Here is a 16,558-nt window from a genome sequence, read left to right as displayed (position 1 = left end):
GGAGCCCAGCTGTGGCCACAGTGCTGGCAGCAGCCCAGAGAGAGGTGGGTCGTTTAACTGACAGATAGTGAGGCAGATGTGTGGGGAAGTCAGTGGAAGCTCCATCTATCTTTTTCTGAGCCCTTCTTTTATCAGCTCATCCCCAAAGATGGGGGACTTTCCAGCAGTCTCTACGCCTCTGTTTACAAATAATGCCATTGATTAATTTATTCATTTAATCATTCATTCAGTCAGTTAGTCATTCTATAATCGCCAGCTCACCAAGCAGCTACTTACTGCACACCAGGTACCATGTGAGGATGGATGTGGACTATTGACTATGGGGATACAGTGGGAGGCTGGTCCAAGACTCAAGTTCATGACAGGTGACTCAGCTGTGGAGCCAGCAGATGCTCCACAAATACTTAAGTGTGTGTTTGGTGGCAGTGGAGGCAAATGAGGAGGAGAAACTATCCACACACCTGGGTTTTAAGGGTGACTTGGATTTTCCTAAGGCCACACCTAATAACAGATTGTGTTTTGAAGGCAGCTCTGAACCAATGACTTCGTTTTATGTTATGTTGATTAGAGGAAAATTCTGGTGTGAAGACCCAAGGAATTCCTGTTCTTGTGTCCACAGAAAAGGTCAGGACCTGTCCATAGTGGAGGAAAGGTATACCTGGGGAGGTGCTCAGAGGCTGCTCACCTTATGCCATCCTCACTGTCATTACTAGCCAGGGTTCACAGGCTCTGTCACTATGGGACCTCCTCCAGAGTGAAAGCAACTCATTCAAAACAGGCATTTTAGCCTTTTCCTTCCTCTCAGACCCTGGTCCACTAAGTAATGATAAACTGAATCAGTGCCTTAGTTCCACCTGTGCTAATTCATGTCCCCTCCTAGTTCTAACAGAGCTAGAAATACTTTCTATTAATCCCCAGACCCTCTTCAAATATTAAGCAGATTGATGACTACTTAAGAGGATTCATCCTAACAAAGATTAAGGGTTTACCCAAAGGAAAGCCTCTTTGTGTCTTTCCACATTGCCACACACACAAAGTTTTCCCAGGACTGAGTGGACCCAGCTCCAAGCCAGGATGTCTGGGCTCCCTCCCCCTTTCCACTTTAATCATGTCCCTGCTTAATTTCCTCTGTAGGCATTGGGGGGGGGGGGGGCGGGGGGATGGGTTTAGGGAGGAGGGGTGGGTAAGACAAAAGAGAACATAGGATATCTGTGTAGAATTCCTTTTCTTACGGGGTTTGTTGTTTGACCTTAGGTGAATTATTTCACTTCTCGTGGCCTCAAACACCCCAGTTACCACATGAGGATTGTGGACTGAGTCTCTCTGAGATCCATTACACTAGTAGCTCTGAATGAGACTGTGTCTTTTGTCCCAGGGAGTTCCCAGTCTCATGAGAGAAAGTGGTCTTTGTACAGACAGCTCCTAGAATGAGCCATGACTGGTGTGTACTAAGGACTCCGTTCATATTTGTTGAATGAATGAGGACAAAAATATTACCCTCAGAACATCATTGTTTTGAGCAGGCACAGCTCTGACACTCAGAAAGCTCCCAGAAGCTACAGAGCCAGGGGTGTGGAGACATAGCAGCCAGCAAGAGCTCCAGGTGTTGGGGCTGGAGTTGGGAGTGGGCAAGGGTGGGGGGATTCATCACTGAGGGCTCCAATGGGTGGGCTTGTGCAGGCAGTAAGAAAGGTTTCCAGGTTTTCAGGTGGGATGGTATATAGTTGGGTTAGGAAGGAGGAAATGGCCATGGCCAGAAGGCTGGGTGGAGTGGAGGGAAAGGTTATCCCAGAAGATGAATTAGCCCTTGAAAATCCCTTAACTAGGAGAGGGGTGAAGGTGTGGTTGGTGAAAGCAAAGCAGGTTTACCCAGATTAGCAACCAGTCATGAAGGGGTGGGATGTGTGTGGGGGGAGGGCGGGGGTGATAATTAAGTAATTCTGAATGTGTGTAGTTCAATGGAGTCAAGAGAAAGATAGGGGAAATGGATACTATGGTTTTGAATTCCCCAGACAAGGAGTCTACATTCAGTCAATTTCATGATCTCTAGCATCTACCTTTACATTGCAGGCAACTTGTACCCACCTCAGCTCCACTGCTCCCCTTCCCTTTCCCACTTGTTCATATGCCCAAATGCATTCTATCCCACAGAATGTGAGGAACAAACATCTCAAGAAAGAAGAGAGCAGACAGGTGGCAAGATCACAAAAGGTCTCAGATTTCCCTCTAGGAAAATAACTCATAAAACCCTCCAGGAAGTCTGTGGCTCACCCCTCCCCCAACACAAGCCCTACATTTGGGTCTAAGGGGGAGGGTGGCAGTGGGAATTAGGCCTAGGTGATATCACCGTGAGACAACCAGTGCCAAAAAATACCAAGTGGGTGGTTTTCATCACAAAAGCTGAGCCAACTGGTAATTGAGGGGAGTGGGGTGAATCATGTTTGACAGGTGAGGAATGAAAACAGAGGGGCCTGGGGCGATTTTATTTTCTTAAGGGAGGTCTCAGTCACCTTATAAAAAGCCAGATGGCCATTGACTTGACACCAGACCAGAGCGACCACAAAGCCTGATCTTCTCTGTGTACCAGGTGAGTCTCTGATTAGAACCAATGTGAGATTCTTGTTTATTTTTTTCTTATTAGAAACTGGACAGAGGCAAATGTGTAAGAGGGCTGATGAGGGGTATTAGAGAGTGAGACTATTGGGATATTTTTATTTTAAATTAAAGCACAATTTAGTTTTGAAGAGAACTTAGTAGGTGGTTAAGTCAGCCACCTCAGTGGACAATTGTGGACCTGGGGAACAGGGCAGGGCACAGACCTGTGAAAGATCCCACAGGAAGTTAAAATCAGGCTTAAAACTACAGCTCAGGCCCAGAGCACTCTCAGAAACACTACTGTCCTCTCTGTTTATGATACTCACTATAAAAATTTTAACTCATATGATAGACCTCTACTGAGCCTTTTATTATATTTAAGGCACTATGCTGAATACTTTGGGTAAATCATACCCATACTTATAGGAACTTACTCAGCAAACGCACAACCTAGCAGGGAAGATAATGCATATACATATATAGATGAGACAAAGTAGATAGTGACTGGTGTGAGGAGAAGGGGCAGGGAAGGGCTATGGCAGTTCTGGGGAGCCGCACTCATGAAGAACTCTCAGTGGTGGCAATGATGTGAGCTACTATGGAGGAGTATTTGGACAGCAGAGATGGGAAGGAAAGCATTTCAGACTGTGCAAGCAAAGGCTAGAGTGTGGTTGTAGGAGCTTGGATTCACATAGAGTCATCCCATAAGTTACGGGTGTACTGTGTAGTACCAGGAGTGAGTAGACTGCAGTCATTTCTAAGACATTGCCTTCCAAAAGACCTAATGTGGGTATATCAATGAGGACTGTGACATTCTTGGAAAGAAAGGAAGCTGAGCAATGAATCCCACTGAAACAGAGTGAACAAATTGCTTTTAAGCTTCTCCTCTGGAAAGGGTCTACAAATTGTCAAAGAGTATTTTACTCTCAACTGTAGGAGGACAGCCAGAGCTCACTCCTGTGTAGAGATGAGGCTCACTCTTATAAAGGGTCATGAAATTAAATTTATTTAGCATTAAATGTGGCTTCTTTCCTAGTAAATCCCTGTTTAAACAATCTGTTCTGTCTCTAGGTCTAGCTTTCTTTGAAGCATGAGTTCCCACCAGCAGAAGCAGCCTTGCACTGCACCCCTCCAGCTCCAGCAGCAGCAAGTGAAACAGCCCTGCCAACCTCCACCCCAGGAACCATGTGTTCCCCAAACCAAGGAGCCATGCCACACCAAGGTTCCAGAGCCATGCCACATCAAGGTTCCAGAGCCATGCCACACCGAGGTGCCAGAGCCATGCCACACCAAGGTGCCAGAGCCATGCCACACCAAGTTGCCAGAGCCATGCCACACCAAGGCTCCTGAACCATGTCACACCAAGGTCCCAGAGCCATGCCACACCAAGGTTCCTGAGCCATGCCACACCAAGGTTCCAGAGCCATGCCACACCAAGGTTCCAGAGCCATGCCAGACCAAGGTTCCAGAGCCGTGCCACACCAAGGTTCCAGAGCCATGCCACACCAAGGTTCCTGAGCCATGCCACACCAAGGTTCCTGAGCCATGCCACGCCAAGGTTCCTGAGCCATGTCCTTCAATGGTAATTCCAGCACAAATTCAGCAGACCAAGCAGAAGTAATGTGGTCCATGGCCATGCCCTTGAGGAACCAACCACTGAATGCTGAATCCCCTCCCCTATTCTGCTTATCTGTTCCACTTATAATTAGCATGCTGTCATAACCCTCTGAGTCATAACCCCTCCCTTTTTGCACCCTCTAAAAAGATGTCCCTCACACTTAGTCTGAAGGGCTTCTGAGCCCCTGAAGAAGTTTGAAAGTCTCACTAGCTGAGCTAGTCTTCTAGCTGCTCAGGGCACATCTGAAGAGTGATTGGGGTGGGATCAAGTGACTCTTCCCTGCTCTGCCCCCATTAAATCGTTTTTAACTCCATAGCTGTCTATGTGTATCATTGTCCAACTCATCTTTCTTCACTGTTCTCTCAACTCAAAGTAGGTACTGCACACAGCAGGACTGGTGATGAGGGCTGTTGTCAGGAAGTGCCTGACCCAGGCACTAAGGATGTACAGATGTGTGTGTGTGACTGTTGCACTCATAGAGTGTTCTTTGGCTGCCAGAGGGAAGGCTGTCAAGGCCACCCAGACGCTGTTACTTTGGGCAGCCTCAGCCAGAGCTGGACTTTCTTCTTGCCCCTGAGTAAGTCATATCTAAATGTAGATAGTCCCTGCTTCAAACTATCTCCGCCTCTGAGTCTTTGTCCCCAAATCACACTTATTCTGTTCACTTTGCTTATTTATTTACTTTTTTCAAAGAAATCGTGCTTGTATACTCTGGTCTCTCTTCAGAACGCATAAATCTTTTGTCTTTCAAAGAAATAGTGCTTGTATATATTCCAACATGATCATCTGTTCTTCACTCATCCTCCCTTCCTGATGCCTCAACACATGGAAGCCAAGCACTTAATCATTCACATTCAGAAACACACACACAGACAAATCCACAGACATCCCCACCCACACACTCACCACAGAGAAACACACAGGTGACTCCTACACATCCCCAAAGTCACACAACACACACATGTACATTTAATCACTTTAATCAGTGTTTATCTTTCATTGAATGCCCAATAAGAAGACCTCAGTACTGCAGGGGAGCAGAATCAATAGTGCCTGCCCCAGCAGAAGCCTAAGAGGGGTGATCCTCACCCCCTTTCTCATATAAACTTACACTAACAAGAAAAAACACCGACACAACATGCTCACTCTCTCTCCCTCTTTTTCTCTCTCCCTCTCTCTCTCTCTCCACACACACATGCGTGCACGCACACACACACACAAAGTACCTCTGAGTACAACATAAAATCAAATGTATCATAGAAAAAAACGTTTAGACAGGTTTCAGAGGAAGAGAGGTTAATGCAGGTAAGACAAAAAGCCAGTATAAAGTTGAGGGAGAGTATGTCATAAGATATAAAATGTTAGAATGAAAGGTTTAAAGAGCTCATTGGTGTTCCAGATCAACAAACTGATACCCAGAGGTCAACAGTTAGTACCTGAATGATGCACAAGCACTCAGATAGGTTTGGGAAGAATTCCAAGATTTTGGAGAATATAAGACAAAAATTGCTCAACAAAGCTTTGCAATTTGATGAGTCATTATCAGACTGGCAAGAGAGAATGATGTCACTTGAACCTGTGAGGTTTGCACACATTCAGGTGATTTCAAATTACTACACAATGACATGATGGAAAATGTCACCAATATCTACAAGAGCATTCACCTTTAAAGGGGCTGACCACAACTGGGGACACTGACTGGTGACACACAGCTGGAAGGGTGTAAAGTCAAGGAACTATCTTATGGGGAGTTAAGCAAAATGAACTGAAATCCTTAAACATTTGCATATACTCTCTATTCCACTGGGAAATATGCATTCATGTATACAAATACTTATTTATAAGGAGAATCACTTCAACATAATAGGGAAAAAAAGGATGAGAAGGAAACAAAATCAATTCCCCAAAAGAGAAAATTGATTGAACAAGTTATTGTGTAGCTATGTCATGGAATATACTGAAATCACAAAATAATAATATTTAGTCATGGGGAAACTGTTCAGACAATGTCAAGATCTTGCAAAATATTATGCCATGTAATACATAGTCACATAATTATTTCTTTGTTAAAATGTATGTATATATGCATAAATCTTTTAAAATCTGACAGTAAATACAGCAAAACATGAAGAGTGGCTATATTTAGCTGTAGAGTAAAAGGTATTATTTATTTTATTCTTTGAACAGCCCTTTGTTTTAAACATTTTCTATACCATAAATTGAAAATACTTTTATTTATAACACTTCTTTTACATGTTTCAAAAATTAAAGCAGTCCAAGATGTTGATGAGCTAGAGGAAACATTTTTTCCAGGAACTTCCTGAAGTCCCACAGCTGTTTCCAGGCCAGCAGCCCGAAAGGGAAAATATGGCCACAATAGTCTTTTAAAAAAGAATGATATCCCGTATAAACCTCAATTCAATTCTAAAACTTTTTGTCAAAAGTCCCCCAGAATGCCACTCCCTCCAGCCCACTCACACCAAAAGACTCCAGTCTTGCCCACTGCCTTTGAATCTGTGACCACAAGGTTACCTGGAAGATGTGGAGTTCTGCGTCCTGCCTGAGATCCTTGTCTTCCCTCAGCTCCTTTCCTCTCCCATAAATATTGATAGAATGCCATTCCCCCAGCCAACAGTAGAGGGTAGGTTATGCTTCTGTGTGAGGAATTTCAGTACAAACTACACACAGCTGGTAAACTGCATGTTTCCAGCTTGGATGCAGATGTCACCTATGCCAATAAAGAAATGCACATTTGGGTCTCTTTATGGGTAGACAGACTTTTGTTTCTCTCTTCCTTCACTACCATGAGTCTCCATGTGCTCTGAAGACAACAGAAGATGATAGCAACTGCTTTAGATGAGAACTGTTCAATAAGGGAGTTCCCACTGGGCTGTAGGTGTTTCCTCCTATTTCTGACTCAGAACAGTCTTTGGGAGGGGGGTCTATGCCAACCACTTTCCCAGCCAGCTTCCCATACCTCCCTATGTAATGTACTCACCTCTCCACTATGTTGCTCCCCCTGTTCCTCTTTGCCATCTGTCTCTTTTCTGCTGTGTGTTCAGCAATCCCCCATACACCCTCACTACCCCCACACCTCTGCAGAACCAAATGCCTGCCAAGTGGTGAGAGGTTATTTGATATTTTCTGAGATGTTGAGTAGTCTATACCTTCATTAGATAATGCCTTGGATTTGAAGGGAATGTTTTAAACCTTGCCCTTTGAACACAAAATTATAATTTTTTGCTTAAAAGTTTACATTTTATCATTAGAAATAGTGTTTAGCTTTCTATTGTTGTATAACAAATCAAAACAAAATTAATGTCTTAAAACAACATATATTTATTATCTCATAGTTTACATGGGTTTGGGATTCTGAGGCTCCTACATTTAAATTTAAATAGGCACATGTGGCTAGTGGCTACTCTATTGGACAGCCTAGTTCCAGAGCTTCCAAAAAGGGTCCTTAGTCAATTCCAAGTTTCTTACACTGTTCCATCCTATGATTTTGCTGACCTTGGCCTATGCACTGACTTTCATCAGTGGACGATTGTGTTTCTCTCTCTGTATCTCATATAGAGCACACGTTTCATAGCATGTGCTACCCTGGATTTTCCCAAAACAGAGCCTTATGTGCAACTTATTTCTTTGGAAATATAATCTTAGAGAGGAAAAATATGAGATAAAGGAGGAGTGAAACTAGGCAAAAGGAAATCCCTGTATGTTACAAAGAATATGTTACAAAGTAGTCAACTACCAAGGGCATTTCCCAGGCAATTCTTTTGTTTTGCATTTTCCTGATAATCATGTTAAGCATCTTTTTATATACCTGGTGGCCATTTGTAATTCTTACTTGGAGAAATGCCTATCAAAGCCCTTTGGTCTTTTTTCCAATCAGGTTATTCCTTTTATTTCCTTCTTTTTATTCCCAATGAATTATAGGACTTTCTTATATATTTTAGAAATTAACCCTTTATAAGATTTCTTACTTATTTTGAAAATTAACCCCTCATAAAAAGGCAAATATTTTCTACCATTCTGTAGGCTGCCTCTTCAATCTGCTGATTGTTACCTTTGTTGTGCAGAAGCATTTTAGTTTGGTGTAGTCTCACTTGACTACTTTTGCTTTTGTTGCCTGTACTTTTGGTTTCATATATATGAAATCATTGTCAAGACCAATACTACAAAGATTTTCCTCTATATTTTTAAAGGATTTTTACATTTTCAATCTTAAATCTTTAACCCATTTTGAGCTTATTTTTATATGGTGGATGGTAGAGGTTCAATTTTTTCTTTCTTTATTTCTTTCTTTCTTTCTTTCTTTCTTTCTTTTTTTTTTCTTTTGCATGTGGATATCCAGTTTTACCAACATCATCTGTTGAAGAGACTATTCTTTTCCCAATATGTGTTCTTATCACCCTTGCCAAGGATTAGTTGACTGTATATGTATGGATTTATTTATGGGCTCTTTCTGTTGTTCCATTGGCCTATACATCTGTTTTTATGTAGTACCACACTGTTTTAATCATTATGGCTTTGTAATACAATTTGAAATCAAGATATGATGTCTCTAGCTTTTTTTTTTTCCTCAAGATTGTTTTGACTAACCTGGATCTTTTGTGGTTCTATATGGTAATTAATTTTTTTTTTTAAAAAGGATAAGTATTGATAAGGTTATAGAGAAATTTGAACCCTTGTACACTATCAATGAGAATGTAAAATGGTACCGTAGCTATAACAAAAAGTATGAAGATTCCTCAAAATTAAAATAAAATTATGAAAAGGTCCAGCTTCTTGGTATATATCCAAAAGAACTGATGTTAGCATCTCTAAGAAATACCAGCACACCCATGTGTACTGTAGCACTATTCACAATGGCCATGATGTGGACACAACACAAGTTTCCATCAACAGGTGAAAGAGTAAAGAAAATGTGATATATACACAGTGGAATACTATTTGGTCTTTAAAAAGAAAGAAACCCTGCCATTTGCAACAACTTGGGTGAACCTAGAAAATATTATTCTGAGCAAAATAAGCTAATCACAGAAGGACAAATATTGTATGATTTCAATTGTAAAGGTATGTAAAGTAATCAAATTCATAAAAGCAGAGAATACAGTAGTGGTTTTACTGGGTGAGAAGAGGTAGGAAGTTGTTATTCAGTGGGCGTAAAGTTTCAGTTTTATTAGATGAGTAAGTTCTAGAGATCAGCTCTACAACACAATGTTTATAGTTAAAAAAATATGGTATGGTGTACTTAAATTTAAGGGGGTGGATTTCACGACAAGTTCTCACCCCAGACACACACATGGAAATTTGGGAGATTTTGATATGTCTATTTCTTTGGTTGTGGTTGTGGTATAATAGGTGTTTGTTTATGTCAAAAATCATCTAATTATACATATTAAATATGAAAAAATTTATATCTCAGAAAGGTTTTCACTGGGGATGAAAGAGGGAATCATTATCTATTGCTCATGTACTCCATTGGTGAAGTGTGGCTGCCAAGCATTAACAATTCAAGCCTGCACTTCCACAAATGCCTTAAAAATTCACACAGATGTAGCATGCTGGAACCTAGGGCTGAGAAAATAGAGTTCAAGGAAAAATGTGAGAATAGTCCATACAGTCATGACAAAAGAGTAAGACCCAGGAAATCTGGAGAATGTTTCAAGGTAGGCAGCATCATCCACATTCAGGAATCAAGCAAGGCCCAGGCCATTGAGATGGGAAATAGCAGCCTCTTGACACCAGGAAAGGGGCCAGGAGAGATCAAGAAACCTCTACAAGTGAGACTCTCTATCAGAAGCAATTTGATTCATGCTCTGTACTTGGGGTTAGTTTCTTTAGTGCATGCACACTGGTGAACAAACCAAGCTTCTCTGAAGGGCAGCAAGAGCCTTAACACCCAGACATGGAGTATGCTTCTCTAAACAAAAGGGACAACAGGGTTGGGTAAAATTAGAAGTCCTGGAGGCTGGTGCCAGAGATGCTTCTATAAAAGTGCACAAGATATCAGAACAAGAAAGGAGAAAGCCACTCAAAGCTAAGATGGAAAATAGAAAACAATTTTTTCTAGAACCAAAGTCCAGAATCAAGATAGAACACAAGAAACACCCAGATTTGTATAGAAGAGTGGGTACCTCTGAAGATAAGAATCCCAGGTGGAATAACAGAGTCTGCTCAAATCTCCCTGGGTCAGGTGGTCAGGAAAGGTGGTTTTGAAGAGGAGAGGGACACGGACCCAACCTGAGAGGAGAATTATGTGATACCAGGAAATAGAGTGTAGGCATGATGGTGGCACTGGCACCATCCCAGAGGGAGATGACTAGTCAAACAACAGCAGAGAAGGAAGAAGATGGGTGGGAAGGGAAAAGGATGACAAACCCTCACCTTCTTTTCAGATTATATCATGAGAACTGTCATAAGAAAGTGAATCATTCTCAAGTAGTTGCTTTATGATTTACAAAGAATTTTAAAGACATCTCTCTAAAATAATCCTTTTCTCTATCTCTCTTTCCTCCTTTCCTTCTTCCTTTCCTTTCTTCTTATCTTGCTTGCTACCTTCCTCCCTACCATCCTTCCTTCCTTTCATGAACCTACATGCACCAGGGATAACAATTGCCCATTGACTGAGAACCTATGAGACAGGTGGAGGGATAAGGTGCAACCAGGATTTTTGGAACTGATGGAAGCAGTTCACAGCAGTGGCTGTGCCTGAGGCTCATCTTGATGGATGTTAACACAGGGGTAAAGCAGTGGAAGGGGAGGAGTAATCCACATACTTGAGTTTTAAGAATGTTTGGATGTCCCCAGGGCCACACCATGTAAAAAGTTGTGTGTTAAAGTCAACACTGAGTTAGTGACTTCTGTTTCTCTTCATGGGAGGACATGGCTGGTGTATGAAAAGAGAGAGAGAGAGAAATCCTATAAGATGTAACATCTTTAGGACTCTGCATCATATCGAACAGATCTAGTGAATCCTGACTCTTCTTCCCCAGTGACATCTATATACTATCCTGAGTCCCCATGACAACTTAAGGCTCTCACCAGACTTAAAACAATTCATTTCCAAAGCAAGCATCTAAGCCTCTCCTTTCCTCTCCCAGGCCTGGATATGTAAGAACTGGAACATCACATGATTCATTTATTGTCACGTACTGAATAGTCACTTAAGTGAAGATCAAATGATTCACTTACTGTTCTGCAGGGCATCCCAGAAGAACCAGTAGTGCCTATTATTCATCTCCACAACCACTTAGAATATCAAAAGGCTCAATAGAATTAATCTGAGCTAAAGATTAGGGTTCTGTCCAGAAAACATATTGTTTCTGGTTTCAGAGCCCAGAACTTCCTCCTGATTTAACTCATCACCACCCAGGAATCCTGTAGTCCATAGCAAACTAAGGATCACTTGGGCTTGGCCCCACAAAGGATGGACAGTGGGGCCAAGCCCAGGTGACATTTTTGTCAAAGAGTAAGTGCCCAAAAATGTTAAGCCAGAGATTTTCATTACAAAAGCTAGAGTAAAGATAGAGTGGCCCCAAAACAATTGCACTTCCTTAAGGCAAGACACATCTTCTGTATAAAAAGCTAGCTTGCCAGAGATTCCTCACAAGACCTGAAGGCCAGACAGCTTGAACTTTTCCCTGCACCAGGTGAGTCTCTCTACTTGGGATTTCTTAGTATTTGTCTAATTCTATTTTATTTCCTGGAGTCTCTTTGTCATGCTGAAAATATATTTACATTAAATGCAATGTTAATTTGGGGCTAAGGTGACATTACCTTAGGGCTAAGGTCACCTAGATCTTGGGGTTAAGATCTTTTTGACTTCCCTCTCAGATTGTAACTGTGGAGAATGGTTTCTGTAATGATGATTTGCTCAGTTACAGGATAGGGACTGCAAAGTCCAGAGTACATTTAGTGACTTTTATTACTTCTTCTAATCATTACTCAGAATTTGAAATACTGAGGCACTGCACTGGCAATTTGTATGTTCAAAACATAGGTTTTTCTTTCCTTCATGATACCATCCATCAGAGCTCTTAAAATGTGGGAGTAATTTGCAAGCATAATTCATGAGAAATGATTAAATGAGAGGACAAGGCAGGCACTGTGCTGTGGCAAATGAAGGTGACTTGGATCTGGCAGAGAGTGTCTGGGGGGAGAGCCATGATGGGTGAGCCTGTATGGAAGCATCAAAAGGATGGAAACCCTTCCAGAAAGCATGCATACAGAGGATGATGTGAACAGAGCATCAGAGGTGGAGTCATGTGGACTCAGGGCAAGTTCCCAAGCAGCTTTCCTATGAGAGCTATGTGGTGGACTTGAGAGGATAGACTTGAGACTTCTGACTTTATCATCTTTCCAAGTTATTAAAAACCTTGAGATTCAGTGACTCCTGGGATGGGCCTTGTGTTGTGTTGCTGATGTAGGTTTTCAGAACCACCAAAAAGAAAGGAAAGATAGATCAGCACTCCACTCTATGTGAAACAGATTAAAGCACCTTTAAGTTTCTTTTCTTGAATGTGCACAGGAATCAAAGAAGTTTCCATTAACCTTAAATTCAGGGAAACAGAAAGGAAAAGAAGACAGTTGGTCACATCTGTAGGGACATGAAATGAGATATATTTATCATTAAGTTTTTCTTATTCCTTGTTCCACCAAACCTCTGGGTAAACATTTTTGTCTCTAGGTCCAGCCTCCTTCAAAGCATGAGTTCCTCCCAGCAGAAGCAACACAACATCCCACCTCCCCAGCTTCAGCAGCAGCAGGTGAAACAGCCCCAACAGCCTCCACCTCAAGAACCACCTGTTCCCATTACCAAAGATCCATGCCACACCAAGGATCCACAACCTGGCCACACCAAGGATCCACAACCTGACCACACCAAGGATCCACAACCTGGCCACACAAAGCTTCCAGAGCCAGTTCACCCTCAGGTCCCTCAGCCTGACCAGCCTAAGATCCCTGAGCCATTTCCACCAATGGTTATTCCAGGCCCATCCCAGCAGAAGAGCAAGTAGAAGTAATATGGTAACACCCATCATGCCCTTGAAGAGCCACCAAATGCTGAACACCTTCTTCCCTTCTGCTTCTGTGTCTTAATTATCTTGTAATCAGCATGTTCTCACCATCAGTCAGAATCTCTCTCTTATTTGCATCCTAAAGATATATTCCATGAGGCTTTTGTTGAACACTCTGAAGGGTCCTCTGAGCCTTTGAATTATGCTGAAGGCCTAAGTGGCTTTGCAGGTCCTAAGTTGCTCAGGTCTCACCTGAAGAGTTGATCTGATTGAGAAGAATGCCTCTGTCTGCCCTGCCACCATTAAATGAACTTAACACCACTTTTGACTACTTGTGTCATTTGCTAAATCTGTCCCTTCCTGTTCTATCATGAGTAGGGCCTGTAATCAGAGAGGAGTTGGTGTAGACATCATCAATCTGTCCTAGTACTGGGTGCTTCCATGAATGTGTGTGTGTGATTATGTGTAGGGGCATCCTGAAAATGTCCATGGCTATTGTGTAATGGAACCCAGAGCCTGTCACTTTGGGCAGCCACACCCAGAGCAGGGCTCTCCTCTGACACTGGGCTGAGTCATACCTCAGTTCCATGGTGCCTGCTCCAAGCCACCTCTCATCCTAAGGGTCCTGTTCCCAAGGCTCCTGCTTATTCCCCAAAACATCACTGCTATACACTTGAACCTAATTTTTCTGGTTTTCTTCACTCATTTCACCTTCCAGACACCTAACACATACAGACACACACTCTCAACAAAGCACATGTATTTAAGTAGACACACGTTCTCCTAATTATCCACATAAGCCTTGCTCTCATTAGCTCAGACAATGTTATTTTTGCCTCCATCTATCATGTACAAGGGGGTCAGCAACTATCTCTACCAGGAAGAGGATGAGGATACACAGTGCCTTTCCTTGGAGAATCAGTAGTCTTCTCTGGGAGATACAGCAGTCATGTCCTCACACAAACATGTACACATACAGCCACATACAAACACTCCAAATAATGTCTCTCCCAAAATGAACACAGAAGCCTGCTTATCCGGTGATTAGAAAAAATGAGGTGAGTTTGAAGAAGAGATTACAAGGAGGAGTGTGTGATCCAAGTGAGGTGAGTAACCAGCCAGGAACTGGCAGTGAGCAGGTCATTGAGCTCTAAAATGTCAGGGGTGTAATGAGAGTTAAATAGCACCTAGCATAGCCCCTGTGTTTCCAGATTTTTAAAAAACTGATATTTGGAAAGGAGAAGAAGATTAATTGAGATCAACCAGAAATTGTCTTCAAATGACACCCAGAGCCCAGGTCTCCAGATTTCTAGATTATCACTTTTTCCTGAAGCCTGCTTTTGTTTTCAAGGATGACCAGCTGGTTTGCAGATTTTTGTTGAATGGGTCTTGGATTTTAGGGAGCTTGTTCCCAAATCAGTGAAGCAAACAGAAAATATCAGAATAACTGTAGTGGTCCCTGGGAGTGAACTCCCTTTCCTGAAAAGGTTCATGGTCCATAACACTACATAGGGGTGAGGCAGGTGACAGGTGGTATCTGAGGGACACAAAAGCATTCCAAATAGAGTTGGCAAGAGCTCCAAAATATTTGGGAACTCTAAGACAGAAACTGCCCCACAGATCATTACAAAATGATGAGTAGTTGAATTACATGTCCAGGGTCTGTATGGTATGCACATTTGAAGTGATTTCATATTTCTGCTAGTTTCCATGTAAAAGTGTCTAGAGATATATCCAGACCATTTATAATTAAGGAGGCTGACTCTGAATGAGGAAATGGGCTCTATAATACACAGACTTTATGATTATAGTTTAAGCACCTTAAAGAAGAGTTTGGCAGGAAGGAATCAAAAGGTTTGAAGTTCTACCTTACTCTTGAACTATCATTTTATTTGGAAATATGTTTTTAGGAAATATTCATGCACATATACAAATATTTTATACATGAGGATATGTTTCAGCATTCTATCTAATATCAAAAATTTGATAACACTTAAGTGCAATCAATAGATAATGGGTTCAATAACTGATGAGACATCTATATGTTAGGATTATACTGCAACCATTAACAAGATTGTTGTAGGAAAATGATGTCTTATTGGGAAATGTTCAGATTGTACTATTACAAAAGCAGGTACTAGCCCTGGCTACGTGGCTCAGTTGGTTGAACATCATCCCGTTCAAGAAAAGATCACAGGTTCAATCTCCAGTCATGGCACATCTCTAGGCTGTGGGATCAATAAGCATATACTTGGGGAAGGAAAAAAGGAGCAGACACTAAACAATATAAGCAAAAGACATCTTTTTAACTCTAGGACTTTTATGGTGTTACGACTTATATTTAAGTCTTTTATCCATCTTGAGTTTATTTTCGTGTATGGCGTAAGTTGGTGATCAAGTTTCATTTTTTTTGCATGTAGCTGTCCAGATATCTCAACACCATCTGTTGAAGAGGCTGTTTTTGCTCCATTTTATGCTCCTGCCTCCTTTGTCAAATATTAATTGACCGTAAAGACTTGAGTTTATTTCTGGGCTCTCTGTTCTGTTCCATTGGTCTATGTGCCTGTTTTTATGCCAGTACCAGGCTGTTTTGATTACAGTGGCCTTGTAATACAGTTTGATATCAGGTATTGTGATCCCTCCTGCTTTGTTCTTCTTTCTCAAAATTGCTGCAGCTATTCAGTGTCGTTTATGGTTCCATATAAATTTCCGAAATGTTTGTTCTATATCTGTGAAATATGTCACTGGTACCCTAATAGGGATTGCATTGAATCTATAAATTGCTTTGGGTAGTATGGCCATTTTGGTAATGTTAATTCTTCCAATCCATGAGCATGGTACATGCTTCCATTTGTTTGTGTCTTCCTTAATTTCTTTCTTCAGTGTTGTGTAGTTTTCTGAGTACAGGTCTTTTACCTCCTTGGTTAGGTTTATTCCTAGGTACTTTATTTTTCCTGTTGCTATATCAAGTGGGGCCACTGTGGAAAACAGTATGGAATTTCCTCAGAAAACTAAAAATGGAACTTCCCTTTGACCCAGCAATTCCGCTGCTGGGATTATACCCTAAGAACCCTGAAACACCACTCCAAAAGAACCTGTGCACCCCAATGTTCATAGCAGCACAATTTACAATAGCCAAGTACTGGAAGCAACCGAAGTGCCCATCAGCAAACGAGTGGATCCAAAAACTATGGTATATTTACACAATGGAATTCTATGCAGCAGAGAGAAAGAAGGAGCTTATACCCTTTGCAACAGCATGGATGAAACTGGAGAGCATTATGCTAAGTGAAATAAGCCAGGCGGTGAGGGACAAATA

At 41.8% G+C, this 16,558-nt stretch overlaps 2 protein-coding genes across 2 annotated transcripts; both read left to right on the top strand.

The window, feature by feature from the left end:
- Positions 1–2,470: 2,470 nt before the first annotated feature.
- Positions 2,471–4,526, top strand: LOC112314030 (cornifin alpha). The gene is made up of 2 exons (XM_024570636.3): positions 2,471–2,587; positions 3,667–4,526. The coding sequence occupies exon 2, from the start codon at positions 3,686–3,688 to the stop codon at positions 4,214–4,216; it is 531 nt and encodes a 176-aa protein (XP_024426404.2). The 5' UTR covers positions 2,471–2,587; positions 3,667–3,685; the 3' UTR covers positions 4,217–4,526.
- Positions 4,527–11,715: 7,189 nt separating this feature from the next.
- Positions 11,716–13,560, top strand: LOC112313931 (cornifin-B). The gene is made up of 2 exons (XM_024570546.3): positions 11,716–11,871; positions 12,909–13,560. The coding sequence occupies exon 2, from the start codon at positions 12,928–12,930 to the stop codon at positions 13,237–13,239; it is 312 nt and encodes a 103-aa protein (XP_024426314.1). The 5' UTR covers positions 11,716–11,871; positions 12,909–12,927; the 3' UTR covers positions 13,240–13,560.
- Positions 13,561–16,558: the final 2,998 nt, after the last annotated feature.

The sequence above is a fragment of the Desmodus rotundus genome, chromosome 12 (genome assembly GCF_022682495.2).
Source record: "Desmodus rotundus isolate HL8 chromosome 12, HLdesRot8A.1, whole genome shotgun sequence".
Classification (NCBI taxonomy): domain Eukaryota; kingdom Metazoa; phylum Chordata; class Mammalia; order Chiroptera; family Phyllostomidae; genus Desmodus; species Desmodus rotundus.
Note: the sequence above shows the minus strand (reverse complement) of the source record. Positions and strands in the feature narration are given on the sequence as shown.

Excerpts from the sequence above, each read along its gene's own strand:
- LOC112313931 (XM_024570546.3), top strand. The coding sequence starts at position 12,928 with ATGAGTTCCTCCCAGCAGAAGCAACACAACATCCCACCTCCCCAGCTT.
- LOC112314030 (XM_024570636.3), top strand. The coding sequence starts at position 3,686 with ATGAGTTCCCACCAGCAGAAGCAGCCTTGCACTGCACCCCTCCAGCTC.